The 12,745-nt window shown below is 38.9% G+C and overlaps 1 protein-coding gene across 1 annotated transcript in view; it reads left to right on the top strand.

Moving 5' to 3' along the window:
• Positions 1-12,745, top strand: part of PRKAR2A (protein kinase cAMP-dependent type II regulatory subunit alpha) — a 59,548-nt gene that overhangs the window by 34,146 nt on the left and 12,657 nt on the right. Inside the window, exons 3-6 of the mRNA XM_021531009.3 lie at positions 5,777-5,829; positions 7,420-7,503; positions 8,665-8,771; positions 12,219-12,372. Coding sequence (XP_021386684.1) covers positions 5,777-5,829; positions 7,420-7,503; positions 8,665-8,771; positions 12,219-12,372 — 398 coding nt within the window. The remainder of the gene's footprint in view (positions 1-5,776; positions 5,830-7,419; positions 7,504-8,664; positions 8,772-12,218; positions 12,373-12,745) is intronic.

Below are 12,745 nucleotides of genomic sequence, written 5' to 3' on the forward strand. Positions count from 1 at the left end.
AAGAGTGTAGGATTTTAGGGGCTTACAGGCTCCATCTGTGTCTCAGAGGCTGCTTTGCCTGCCAGAGTGATCTGTGCAGCTTTGCAGCCTGAGCAGGCTTTGGGACCAAGTGTGGAGTGTGCCTGAACCTGTAATCCTGACTGGACAGAGCTGGTTTGGCACAGCTGTGCTGAGTCTGAGTGCCTTTGTAGTTAATCTGTAACACAGAAGAGCTCTGCTTGTGAAGAACCGACTTGATTTAGTTTGCTTTTAACTGTAAATGACATTTGAAGGTGTTTCAAGAACCGAAAATCCATTCTTTTCCTTTCTCCCTGAAATGAATAATTTCTAAATATTTCTCCACTGAAAAATATCTGACACTTGATTTGACATATATGGTCATGCAAAAATGATTGCATGTTTGAATATTTTGCTTTGGTATTTGACAAAGGTTTGGTGGGGTGTTTTTTGCTCAAGGCCTGGTTAATTGTAAATCATGTGTCAGTTATGCCTCTATGACAATTAAGAATGAAGTCAGGAGGTAGTATTCTTGTGGGCTGTCCTGCATCTGGAGATTGCCATGTGGCACATAAATTGAAAGACCAGTCTTTTGAGACCCAAGATCTGAGCTTTGGGCTGATGCAATAACGTTAGTTTTAACAAAAAAATTACCCTTGATTTCAGTAAGTTCTCACTAGTGAATTGAAGGCTGAAGTGGCTGATTTTCCTGAACATATTAACTGTTCTTTGGGTTTCAGTGTTGCTTTTCTTTCCAACTGTCATAAATGTGAAAATGGTTCAGGTGGTGCAAATGGTTGCAGGTTCTGTTTCCCACTTGCTGGATCGAGGTACGAATCTGTCATCTGCTTTGACATGGTGAGATCTTTCACTTGAGAAACAAAGTGCAATTTCTGAACCAAAAAGTTCTGAGCTAACCAGCAACAGAAGTGAGAGGAAACTTGAAGTTGTTTTCCAAGTGTGGAAAATCACATTTAGCTGTGCCAGCAAAGACCTGTGTGTAAGTGCTGTTCAAGCTTCCTAATTCATCTGACTGCATCGTTTTGAAGTGCAGCTCAGCTGTCAGAGGGAATGACAAGCCACTGGAAGTGGTCATCTTCCAGCTGGCATAGAGCTCCCAGAAGAAGCTAGGCATCTGTCCCTTGAGAGACAGACTTAAAAAATGCTTGAAGCTTTGACAAACTCAAATGCAAAGAGCACTGCCTTAAGCATAGTTTAAAATTACTCCTCTGAATAAGTAACTGGAAAAGTGTACTGCTCTGAGTGGATTTTTATTAATGGGTCTGATAGGATCAATTGGAGGTGCTGCATCCTCATAAGTAAGGAAGAGTGAATAGGATTTCACTCTGCAGTGCAGAAGGTGGGATCCAAAATTGAAAAGAGAGTATGACAGGGCATCTATTTGCTACTTGTTTCAGTAGCAACAGAAATATTAATAATGCATTCACCTTACATAAAACATAGAACTTAAATTTCCTTCTGTTGTGTGTGTTTGAAGATGTTCAAGCATCAGCCTCTTGGCTGTTATTTTGAAAAAAACAGTGATCTCTCAGAGTCAGGGATGGTGTGCATTTCTCTTGGAGGCTGTATTAATTTGCCAGAGCTAAATGCTCAACTGTTATTTGCATACAGATTTCTATGGAGTGCAAGGACTTTGATCTTGACAAAACACATATTTTGCAGAACAGTATTATCTTGAGTGATTAGAACTTACATAAACAAAGGTGGTGTTTGTACTGGCAAACTTGTCTTGCTACTTCTCTCCCCACCCCTTGCTTTCCCCTCACCCATCCACTGCTGATGTCATTGCTGCAGCTACAAAGATCTCTTGCTTTTAGATGCTGTCACCTGCATAACAAAGCAGTGATGGAGCTGTATCATTTCTGAGCCTTCAGAAGTGTTAACAGATGTTCTTGAAAGCCAAAGAAGGTGCAGCATGAGAGCTGCAGAAGCTAAGAGAGACTAAATGTAGATGGTAGGATAAAAGCCTGAATTTCTTTTTATCTCATAGCTTCATAAAATTTTTTATGTTCCAAAGCTATTTGAACTATGTATGGGTGGATTTGGAAGGAAGCTTGGTCTGCATGGTGTGAGCTGGTAGAGCTGTAGATGTGTCACACTGCTGTGTGACTTCCACTGGTGGATTCTTGCTTAGTACTTGCTCAAGGGCAGAGTTGTGCTGAAAATCTCAACTAGGCAAGGTGTGATTTCAGAAGTCACTTCAAATTACATGAAGATACTGGTGAGCTTTAGGTTGCACATTAACAAAACATCTTCCCCCTTGGGTGGTGGAGCAGGTTAACAGAGAGATGTGTCATCTTTGCCCCAGGAGGTTTCCAGGTCAGCCCCAAAGTAGCCCACAATTCCAAATAGCTCCTTTTGGAGGGGCAGGTGGGACTGGATAGCCTTCAGAGAGAGATCCCTTCCAACTCCCATTTCAATGAGTCTGAAAAACAACACTTTTCAGGAGAACCTTGTAAGAATAAGCTTGCATCAGAGTGTCTGTTTTGTTTGGACACTTAAATAGTTAATATGTGAATTCAGTCACGTGTCCAATAATGGGTCAAGGGTGTTTTCACTCTGTCACAATGAAAGATGAGATGTTTTTTTCATTAGGACTGGCTGTACTGTAACACACAAATGAATAACCTTCATGAGTCCTGAAATTCCCTGGATTTCTGACAGGGGTTGGCAGAGTTTAGGGTAGTTATGGGTGTTCTGTACAGCCAGAAGAACAGCAAAGCAGCACAGATAACATGCAACTTGCTGAAGGTAAGACTGACACACAAGTCATATATTCAACAGTACAGACATCCCCAAGTGATTTACCTATTAACAGCAGTGGAAAGAAAAATACTGCACCATAAAACATGGGATGGGTTTGATGTAATGCTGCTTTTTCTTAGTCACACTTTAAAGTATTTGGAAAATACTGTTGGTTTTTATGAGTAGGCTGAAAAGGTTTCTGGCTTTCCAGTGTATCACAATGTTAATTAAGCTTGAGAATTTTGTGTCTCTCCACTTTTTTAAGCATACCACAACAGATATGTTACATTAAGTGTTACAGCTCTGCCTGCAAGTAAATAGTGTCCTATCAATCAGAGCTGTCCAAAGTTGAAGTCAAAATGTCTGGCCTACTCTTCTCCATGGAACAAGAAATCTGAGCAGGAGGTTGAAGAATGGAAAGTATAATGGGAAGGCATTCTATGTGACAGCATGGGAAGAAGTGGTATTTTGCCATGATTTTATTGAATTTCTGTGGTGCTCATTCATGGGCATTACAGAAGTGATTTCCATATGTAAGGGAAGGGCACTAAGTCCTAGTCTGTATCCTTGGTGGGTTTTGGGAGCTGTTTTCACCCTTACTGGGTAAGATGAAGTAGGGGAAACCTACATCTACAAACTTTTACCAAAGCCATTTCAAACTGAAGTCATAGACGACTGTGTTGCTTTGATGTGTGTTTTAAGATAAGGTTTTACTCTAATGCTCTAGTTTTAGCTGTGGTAATAAAACTCGTTTTCCCAAGGAACTCTTGAAGAAAATTTCCTGAATTTTGAAGCATTTTTAGCAATAGCTTCCTTGCAGCTGAGGTGGGAACAAAATCAAATTTGCAGCTTAATATTAAAATTTGAATGATAGAATGGTCTAGTGGTACAGTGATCTCTGAATTCATAGATATGTGACCATTTACAGTACGTAATATTGTGCTTAACAGAGAATTGAACTCCAGTTTAGAGTCATAGGATACACTGGTTGTAAAAAATGAACAGAGTTCATTATCTCCAGTTTCACCATATTGTTGAAACCATGGAGCCTTTCTTCTTAGTATCTGTTCCTTATTTGAAAATCCAAAGCTTTCACAATAGACTTTGATCTTTACTGTAAAATTGAAGGAGGAGGAAAGCTTTCACACCAAAATGCTAATAATGTTCTCTTTGTTAGTGCCTTTGTATTGCATATTAAGTGGATCAGCCTATCAGTCCAAGTTCTGTAGCTTTGCAGGCATCCACCTTCCCATAAACCAGTCATCTGTGGACTCTGGTGTGGACTATACATTTTTCAGCTGGGGAAGAAAGCTGTTTATCCTTTGTCAAGTATCTGCCCTAAGTGTGGGTGGCTCTGTTAAACTAAAAGCATGTGTGTGGTAGGTGCACTGTCAATACACTGTTTCTGTATTGTTAAATGAGTTTCTTGTATGAGCAATCCTTACCCTCTAAATACCTGGTGCTGAATGATTATATGATTGCATTTTTACATTGCGGCTTGGTAAGTGGAATGCTTGTTGTACTTGAGTCTCCTTGTTCTCTCCAGGAAAAAAAGGACTTACAATCCAATTTCCTAGGAAAGACTTGTATCTTTTAGGTAGGGAGAAAAAAAATACTAAATAAAAAAACACAAGACACACAAAACCAACAAATCTTTCCTAGTAAATTATGCTAGAATTTTGCATTTTTATTGTCCTGTTGAGTGCACGATGACAGGGTCAATAGACATGTGTGCATTTTCAAATCATTTACAAGTTGCTGAATTCTAGACATTCTGGATTTTTATTTATACTTTCTCACTCCATTCAGCAGTTAGATGTCATTGCAGTGAGCTTCTGGGCATTCTGCCAAGTCTTCACTATTGTCAGGATGCTGGATAAAGTACAAAGGAAAATGCTTGTCTATGTTTCCTTGTAAAATTTTATAAGTAATGTATAACATCAGAAGTGAAAGCACCCTTATTAAAGTAAGAGCACAGCTAGATGAAAACAGGACTGACTCTCACTTTCCTTGACTGTCAGTACAGGTGCTTAGAACGTGCAGATCACTTCGACATGCAAGAACAGTAAATATCCATGAATTAATAAGAAAACCTGAGCCAGAGCTGTAGGCTTTTGGTGACCAAAATGTCTGTGTTCAGTATTGTAAGACTGTGTAATAGTGTAAATGCTAAGATAAGAGAAGATAAACCTTTTCTGAAGAATTAAAATTGAACAAAAAGGATTTGAAATTTCAGCAGCTCTGCATTATTGCCTCTCAGTTGATCCTGTAGGTATAATGACATGTTTGGCAGAGCCATGTCCCAGTGCACTATAGTGTGTAGTTTTCCACAACTGTTCTCATCCTTTTAAAAATCACTCTGTAAATTTTAGAGTTGTTTTTGTATCATTAGTTGACATTAATTTGGTTAAAATGTAGTAAGGCAGAGGGACATGTGGGGCATGGGACTAAATACTATTTTTTCCTAGACTGTACTGTGGTGAAGCTGATTGTTAAGGTCCCAGGTTAATTTCTGTGAAAACATAATTTTTCTGGATCAAAAAAACTTCAAAATACAGATACTCACTTGCAAATCAGAGTTGAGGTGGAGCAAGTGCCTCATCCTTCCTTGTGCTCCTCTTTATCAGTGTTTTGTTCTTTACATTGCACTGCAAAGAACAAAGCAGTGGAGCACCTCTGCATTTTAGAGAAGATGCTGGTGAATGAATCTGAATGGAGATTGTTATGCTTGATACCAATTGAAAGGAAATCTGTGTCCATGCTCGAGTACTTGCTAAGCAAGATTGTTTAGTAAGTCAGACTTTTTACATGAGAGTCTGAGAACAGCCATGCTGTGCCTGCTCAGAGATCAGACAGGATTTGAGCCTCTGACATTATAATGACAAAATTAAAAGTGATTTTGTTTTTATTTTCTATTTTTAGGAAAATAGAAGAAATGTATTTAAACTGATTTGTTTGCTGTTCTCATGTAATTACTTCTTTTTACTTATTTCCTCTCTCTTTTTCTTCCAAGTTTGTGCTGAAGCTTTCAATCCAGATGAAGAGGAAGAAGATACAGAACAAAGGGTAAGGGTGAGGGAATCACTCCATCCATGGGCTCTCTACAGAATCACAGGCAGATGTACACTGCCTTTTCTTACCACTTGTGCTTTTTGTGCTGAGCGTGGTGTGGTGACACTGACAAAGTGACATTGCTTCGAAATTGAGAGCCACTTTGTCTCATGGGCTTTTTTAGTCACTACAGCTTTAATTCAATTTTACTTCAAAGGACTCAAGAGCTGTGCTTAAGTCTAAGATCTTTAAAATTTTTGCTATTTTCCTTTCTTAATTCTCTTAAAGGCTTGTTGAGGCAATTCCTAGATCATCGATGCTGTTAAGAAGAATTAGTTGAGCTTTACCACAGCTATTTCTTCTTGGGTGCTTAAAATTCCTCACATGCTTTTTAGTGTCTTGTCAGAACAGTTCTGCCCGGGTAGGAGTAATGCTTGGAAATATTTTAAGTCTGTGGACACCTGTGTTTTCTCTTGTTCTTGAAAGCTGGGAATTTCTAGGAATTGCAAATCCAGATACTGTAATTGTATTTCTTTAGAGGTGGTTCTTTGTGTGAGCAAATCTTGTAGCCTGGATGATGAGAATCAGTGTTTTCTCCCTGTACTTCTGGTGTTCTTTTCCAGATTCCATTACAAGGATGCTTACAATTCTGCAAAAAAAATTTAAGTCTAATATAATTTCTCTTAAAAAAGAAGAGATACTTCATAAATATACTTTGTAAATAATTTTTAGATGTTATAAAAAGAAAAAATGACTGTGTGTCAGGTTATCCAGACGTTTGTAAACTTGGACACATTTATTCCATCAAAAGTCTTAGTTTTCTTGACTGATGATTCCATATTCTGTTTTCTTTTAAAACAAGGATCTGAGACCTGTTTAACTTTGGAAAAGAAATTTTTATAAATGCCTACTGATATAACTGGTTTTTGGAATCCTTGTTATTCCAGAAATAAGAAATGTTAATGTGGTGCATGTCAGGTAATTAATTTTTAAATATATTTTCATAGCCCCTAACAAGCACATATATAAACATTTTCATGATACGGTGAGAATTGGTTCCTTTAACCTGATGTTTATAAGTGGAAGGAAGTAACAAAATATCTCAAACAACAAAGCTTTTATTTAAGTAATTTTGTTAGAAAAAACCACTCTTATTGAATAACTTCTTACTGGATGGGCTGAGATTCATGTATCATATAAAATACAGACTGCCTGTGTGCCAACAGTAGTTATACTGGGACTAATAGAGCCATGTAAGAGTTCAGGAAGAAAACTGATCACTTCTTCCCCTGTTTGATATGTTCAAGCTTTGACTGTGGCTATGGCTGCGTTAGAAGGGAATGGGATGGAAAAGGCTTCCTCTTCTTTCTTGTCTTTTTCACTGTTATTTTTCATATGTTAATTGTCAGCATAGTATTTTTCTTGTGTGTCTTTCATTTTGTCTTCCATTATATGTTTATATAAATACTGTTTATGCAAAAAAAAAAAGGACTGCATACTTTTGACACTTAAATTGTGCTCTGCTTTTTCATGCTGAAGTGAAGGTTTAGTCTGTAATCATATTTCTTTGTTGTCATGACTGTTCTGTTCTACTTTGTTTTAAAGGTAGTTCATCCGAAAACTGATGAACAGCGATGCAGACTGCAGGAAGCATGTAAAGATATCCTGCTCTTCAAAAACCTAGATCAGGTAATAGCATTTTAAGAAAATCTTAAATAGAGTTAATTTTTGTTATGTACAGTTAATATTATTGAGAAGTCCAGACACAGCTTTTCAAGACAAGAAAATAGGATTCTGTTTACAAGATAAGGAATATTTTCAGTGTAGTAGTGCCAAGAGATGCTGCAATGATAATTCCCAACTTCAGGAGTGCAGTAAATATTTCAAGTGTATCAGCAGCATGAAGACTGGCTTGTGTGTTGATGCAGTATATTTTTAGAAACTCAGCTGTGATCTACATCTTCAACTTTGAACATCTGGTCATTGACAATGCAATGAAAGTATTTTGTTAATGGGCTTGGGAATAGCCAAGATGGTAAAACAGGTCAGCATCAAGGCAAGGCATTTATATGGTGTCATCTTTCTTGGCTTTCACAGTTTCCCTGGCTGTACTGCTTGCAAAAAAAAGGAAGTTTAGTTATGGCTCAACAGGGAAATCCAGCTGGAGCCTGCTGTGCAAACCAGCATTATCCCATTTTCTGTGTGGGCTTCACATCTGTACCTGTCCTGTCTCATTTGGGCTAGAATTGCAGCTGCTCTAAGACAACAGACTATCCAGGGAAATAAGTCTATGCAGAGTCTTGTTCAATATAGTCCTGATCATGAGTGGGACTCTTAGATGATGACAGATAATTTACTAATAGATCACGGTGCCATTTCTAGACATACATACAATGAAATGCATGTACTGTTGATATGAATTGATGTGTGTCCATTGCAGTGTAGCTATGTTAGATTATACCAAAGGTGTGTGTGTGCTTTGGCACTGAAAGGATATGTGAAAATTCAGCCATTTGGACATAAATTTGAAATAATGGCTCTTCTGTGCTAGAAGTCTGGTTGTCTGCATTATTGAACTTATATTAATAAGCTAGAAAGGAGTGAGCTGCTAGTAGAAATCAACATTTAATATCAGTATTACTTCTGTATTTGTACAGTAAAGTACCAAAGTGTGGTGCATGTTCCAGTTCATTATCCAGACCAATTGAAATGAGCTCACCCTTGTCCAGCAGTGTTGGACTTTATGTTGACCTCCTGTCAAACTTTAAGTATTTTCTATAAATCCATTTCCCACACTAAGGTGTGTTTTCTGATAGTTGGTTTTCCTCCCTGCTCCTGCTTGTTTTCTAGGAGCAGCTGTCTCAGGTCCTTGATGCCATGTTTGAGAGGAAGGTGAAGCCTCAGGAACATGTGATTGACCAAGGTGATGATGGAGATAACTTCTATGTCGTTGAGCGGTAAGCAGCTGTGCCTGTGAAGTGTAGAGGATGTTTCTTTTCAGCTTCTTAGAAATGGCAGGGAATGTTTACTACAGGACAGTTTCTAAAGGAAAAGAATTTGTTCAGTTTAGTTTTTGTGCCTATCAGCTTAAAACCAGCCATATAACATGTTGTCTCTAGACAAAGTTATATTTTTTTTTCTGAAGGAGGGGGAAAAGCAGCAAAAATAGGTCTGTGGTAAGGGGAAGGGATAGGACATTATTTTCAGGAAGGAGAAAATAGGAAATAAAAACCCATAGTAGTAGCTACCATGGAAAAACCTGGACTTCCATCAGTTAATTCTGATGACTGACTTCTGAGAGAGTTGGGATTGCTCTGCCTCTGTTGGTTGTGATTTGTGTTTGCAGAGTGTAAGGTTCCATTTTGGAATTTCTTCCATTAAGCAAAGTCACATCATCATTTTGGGGATCACATATATTTGTAACAGGCATATAATACATACATGTGTGCATGGACATTTTAAGTATCTTTTACCCTTTTGGAAAAAAATCTGGCTAATGTTACTTTGAATAACCATATCCAAAGAGTAATTAAGAACATGGATTTATTTCCTTTTGCAAAACTGTAATATTAAACAGAATATTATTGAGTGATTTGTGAAATGTGATCTTAAACTGCTTTTTTTGGTGCACTGTTATCTTGTTTATCACTGAAATAATGGCACCATTCATATTGTATGAAATGCTTTCAAAGCAGTTCTTCAAGGCAGGTTGTTGCTTTTTGAATTGCAGAAGACTTTCTAGCTTAGAAATTGTTTGTTTGAAATGCTTCTTGTTCATTTTAAGGACATTCCTCTTTCTGATTAGTGAAATTACAAAACATAAGGCTGCATCAAATATATTCTGATCATATATTTCTGTGCCCCTGTCCTCTGCCATACCAACCCCTTAGCCTAAACCAGTGCCCCATTTCTGCACTCTGTTGTCTTCCTCAGCTGCTCTCCCTCCATCCAATCCCCTGTCTTTGGCTAGGCAGGCTGAGTTCCTTCTCTTGCCACATTCACCAGAGAGATCAGGCTGTTAAAGATAAGAGTAAGGTACTGCAGATCAGAACTTGTGGGAGCCAGAGCCACCAGCTCTTCGAAGATGAGATCAGAGCAGTGGTTCCTGATTTTGAGGAAACTTAAACTTGGTTTGGAAGCCTCTCAAAAATGTTAGATACCATCAGCCTATCTTGATTTGTTTCTGTGCAAGGCTCTTACCCTGTTGGTTATTAAAAACTCTCTGCTGTGAGTTTTAACCTAAAATGAAGAAGTGAAATGGAACCTTAACGTAGATACTTGGGTAAATGCTTTTATGGTTCCTGTTCTACTGATGCAATCCACAACAGGTTTTTTCTGTCAATAGATAATTGTATTGGAAATTTTCAGGCTTTTAGGTTTTTGTTTTGTTTTATTCTCAAGTTAAAAGTATGGTACAGGTTGTACAGTGAAGGAGATTAATCTTGGTGTTGTGTGGTGACACCATAGCAGCCTTTGCTGTGAACAGTAACTCGGCTGCAGCTCTTTTGCTAGTTATTTGGTTATTAGGAAAACTTCTGCAGTTAGGAATTTTCAGTCCTTTCTCTCTTTCCAGTCTTCCTCCACCTCCCACACACTTATTTTTTCATGCAAAAGAATAGCAGAGTAGTGGGCCTTATGGAAAACCCCAATGTTTCCACTTGTGTGCAAGTGTAAATTCTGAGGACTCCAGCTGTTCCATGAGTAGGCATGTCTTGTTACTCCCAAGTAATTAATGCCTAAATATTAATGCCTAAAAGAAATTCCTGAAGATTAGTTTGTTTCTGTCTAAATGAACAGTGACTTTGTGTTCTGGCCTTTTTTTCCTAAAGCCTTGCAACACTTCCTCACCAGGTGGCTCGTGTCCAAGTGTCCGTCACCATGCGAGAGGGGCAGCAGGCAGGGCAGGTGCAGCCTGAGGATGCAGCAGGTGCTCAGTGCCCTGTGCATGGAGGGGAGAGCTCAGGGGGGTGTGTTCATTGCATGGCTGAACGTGGGACACTGATTGCTGCTGAGGAGGCACCTGCAGGGTCTGTGCTGATTGAGCAGTCATCACTCAGGAGGGGCAGCATTGGCCTCTGCTGCCTCTTGGCACAGACTGATCCACAGTCTTGCTGAGCTGCCCTCCTCTGGTTTTTTGCCTTTTTTTTGCCTGAAGGTTTTATATTTTTTCATGTCAGTACTTTTCACTTGAGTCCTTGAGCTCATAACGATTACCATCTCAACAATTACACTTCAGTCTGTTTTTATTCTTCTTATCTTGCAGGGCTTTAGTTCATGGACTCTCTCACAGCTCAGCAACCGTTTTCTCAATAAAGCTGAGCCAAGGTCAAGCAGTGTTGCATCACCAGATTAGTCCTTGGGCCAAAGACAGCTGAATGTTTGACTGAAGGCTGTTACATGGCTATAGTTATTTGGAAATAAATGGCACTAGTAAGGGACTTTCAGGCTGAAGGATGGGAAGAAGTTGTTGCTTTTGCTTAAGCTGTTCACATCTGGCTCTTCCAGATCAAAAAGAGCAACTCTGAAGATTGTTGCCTCTGGTGCCTCTCAGAGAATCATTAAATAGATATCAGACATTACAAGAATTAGTGACACTTTCCATCAACACTAATCCTTTTCTGGTTTACTTTTAGTATGCTGTTGGTTTCTTACTCTCTTAGGTGCGAGTAAGCAGTAGAGTATAAATGTCTGGTAGGATTGTTGTGCAGTCTCATGTGCCTTCCTTTCTGACCTAGTACCATTTCTGGTAATTCATTTTCTTGGGTAACTAGTGATGTTGTGGGATATAATACCATTTTTGGTATTTTTATAATACCATTTACCATTTAACATTTTCTGTTCAGAGATCTTGGCTAGATATCAGCATGCTTAGAGCATCTTGGGGTTATGATATACATATACCCTGAAGCAGGAGTTGAGACAAACCCATAGTAGTGGGTGAGCAGTTGGCTTGAGTGTGTCCCAAAGGTCCTGCAGCAATGCTGACACTGAGAAAATGGATAGAGATGGATCTGAGTCACTCTAGAGGCCTCACTGGGTAACACACATGCTTTGAAATGTCACTATTAAAGATGATGAGACTACTTCTCACCCTGGCCAGAACAGCAATGTCAAAATATTGTGCAGAGGAAACCAGGTAGATCCTGCCCATATCTATCAGGAGTGAAATGCTTTAGTAAGAGACAATTATTGTGAAAATCGTATAGATAGAAATGCTTTAGTAAGAGACAATTATTGCTTAAATAGTACAGATAGAAGCAGTCAAGAATTAGGCAGTTGGAAAGCTCAAAAAGTTCCATCTCACACAGCAATAAAAGGACTATTTGTGTAACAGCAAAAACTTGTTCTCAAGATTTGTACCGGGAGGTTGTCTAATAAAAAGTGTTTATTCTGTTGTTTTCCAGAGGAGTGTATGATATTGTTGTAGCAAAAGACAACCAGTCTCGCTGTGTGGGCCGCTACGATAATCACGGCAGTTTTGGGGAGCTGGCCTTGATGTACAACACTCCTAGAGCTGCCACCATTGTTGCCACAACAGAAGGAGCCCTTTGGGGACTGGTAAGGAAAGGAAGTTGCTCTCATATGCATAATATTTTAAGCACTACCTCACCGTGTCCAGAGCTGCTCTTGACAGAGCTCCTCGCTCGTAGGTGTTTTGTCAGGATCTGCTATCTCATCTCCTGGCATGACAGATCCATTGTGCAGATCTTTCTGGCTGACTTTCTGGAACAACTTGTCTGTAAAAACTCTATCACTGGTTCTATCTGTCCCTTTAGTTTTGCTTTTACTGTAATTGTGGCTTTTGTTAGTGGGGAAGAGAAACCTCCTGGTTTTGTTTTCATCCTTCAGGGGACAGTGGAGGCATTAAAGCACTTTTGTTTAGGGGGGTGGGGAGGGGAAATAATATCTAAATTATGTTCTTCATTTTCAA

Source organism: Lonchura striata, chromosome 12 (genome assembly GCF_046129695.1).
Source record: "Lonchura striata isolate bLonStr1 chromosome 12, bLonStr1.mat, whole genome shotgun sequence".
Classification (NCBI taxonomy): domain Eukaryota; kingdom Metazoa; phylum Chordata; class Aves; order Passeriformes; family Estrildidae; genus Lonchura; species Lonchura striata.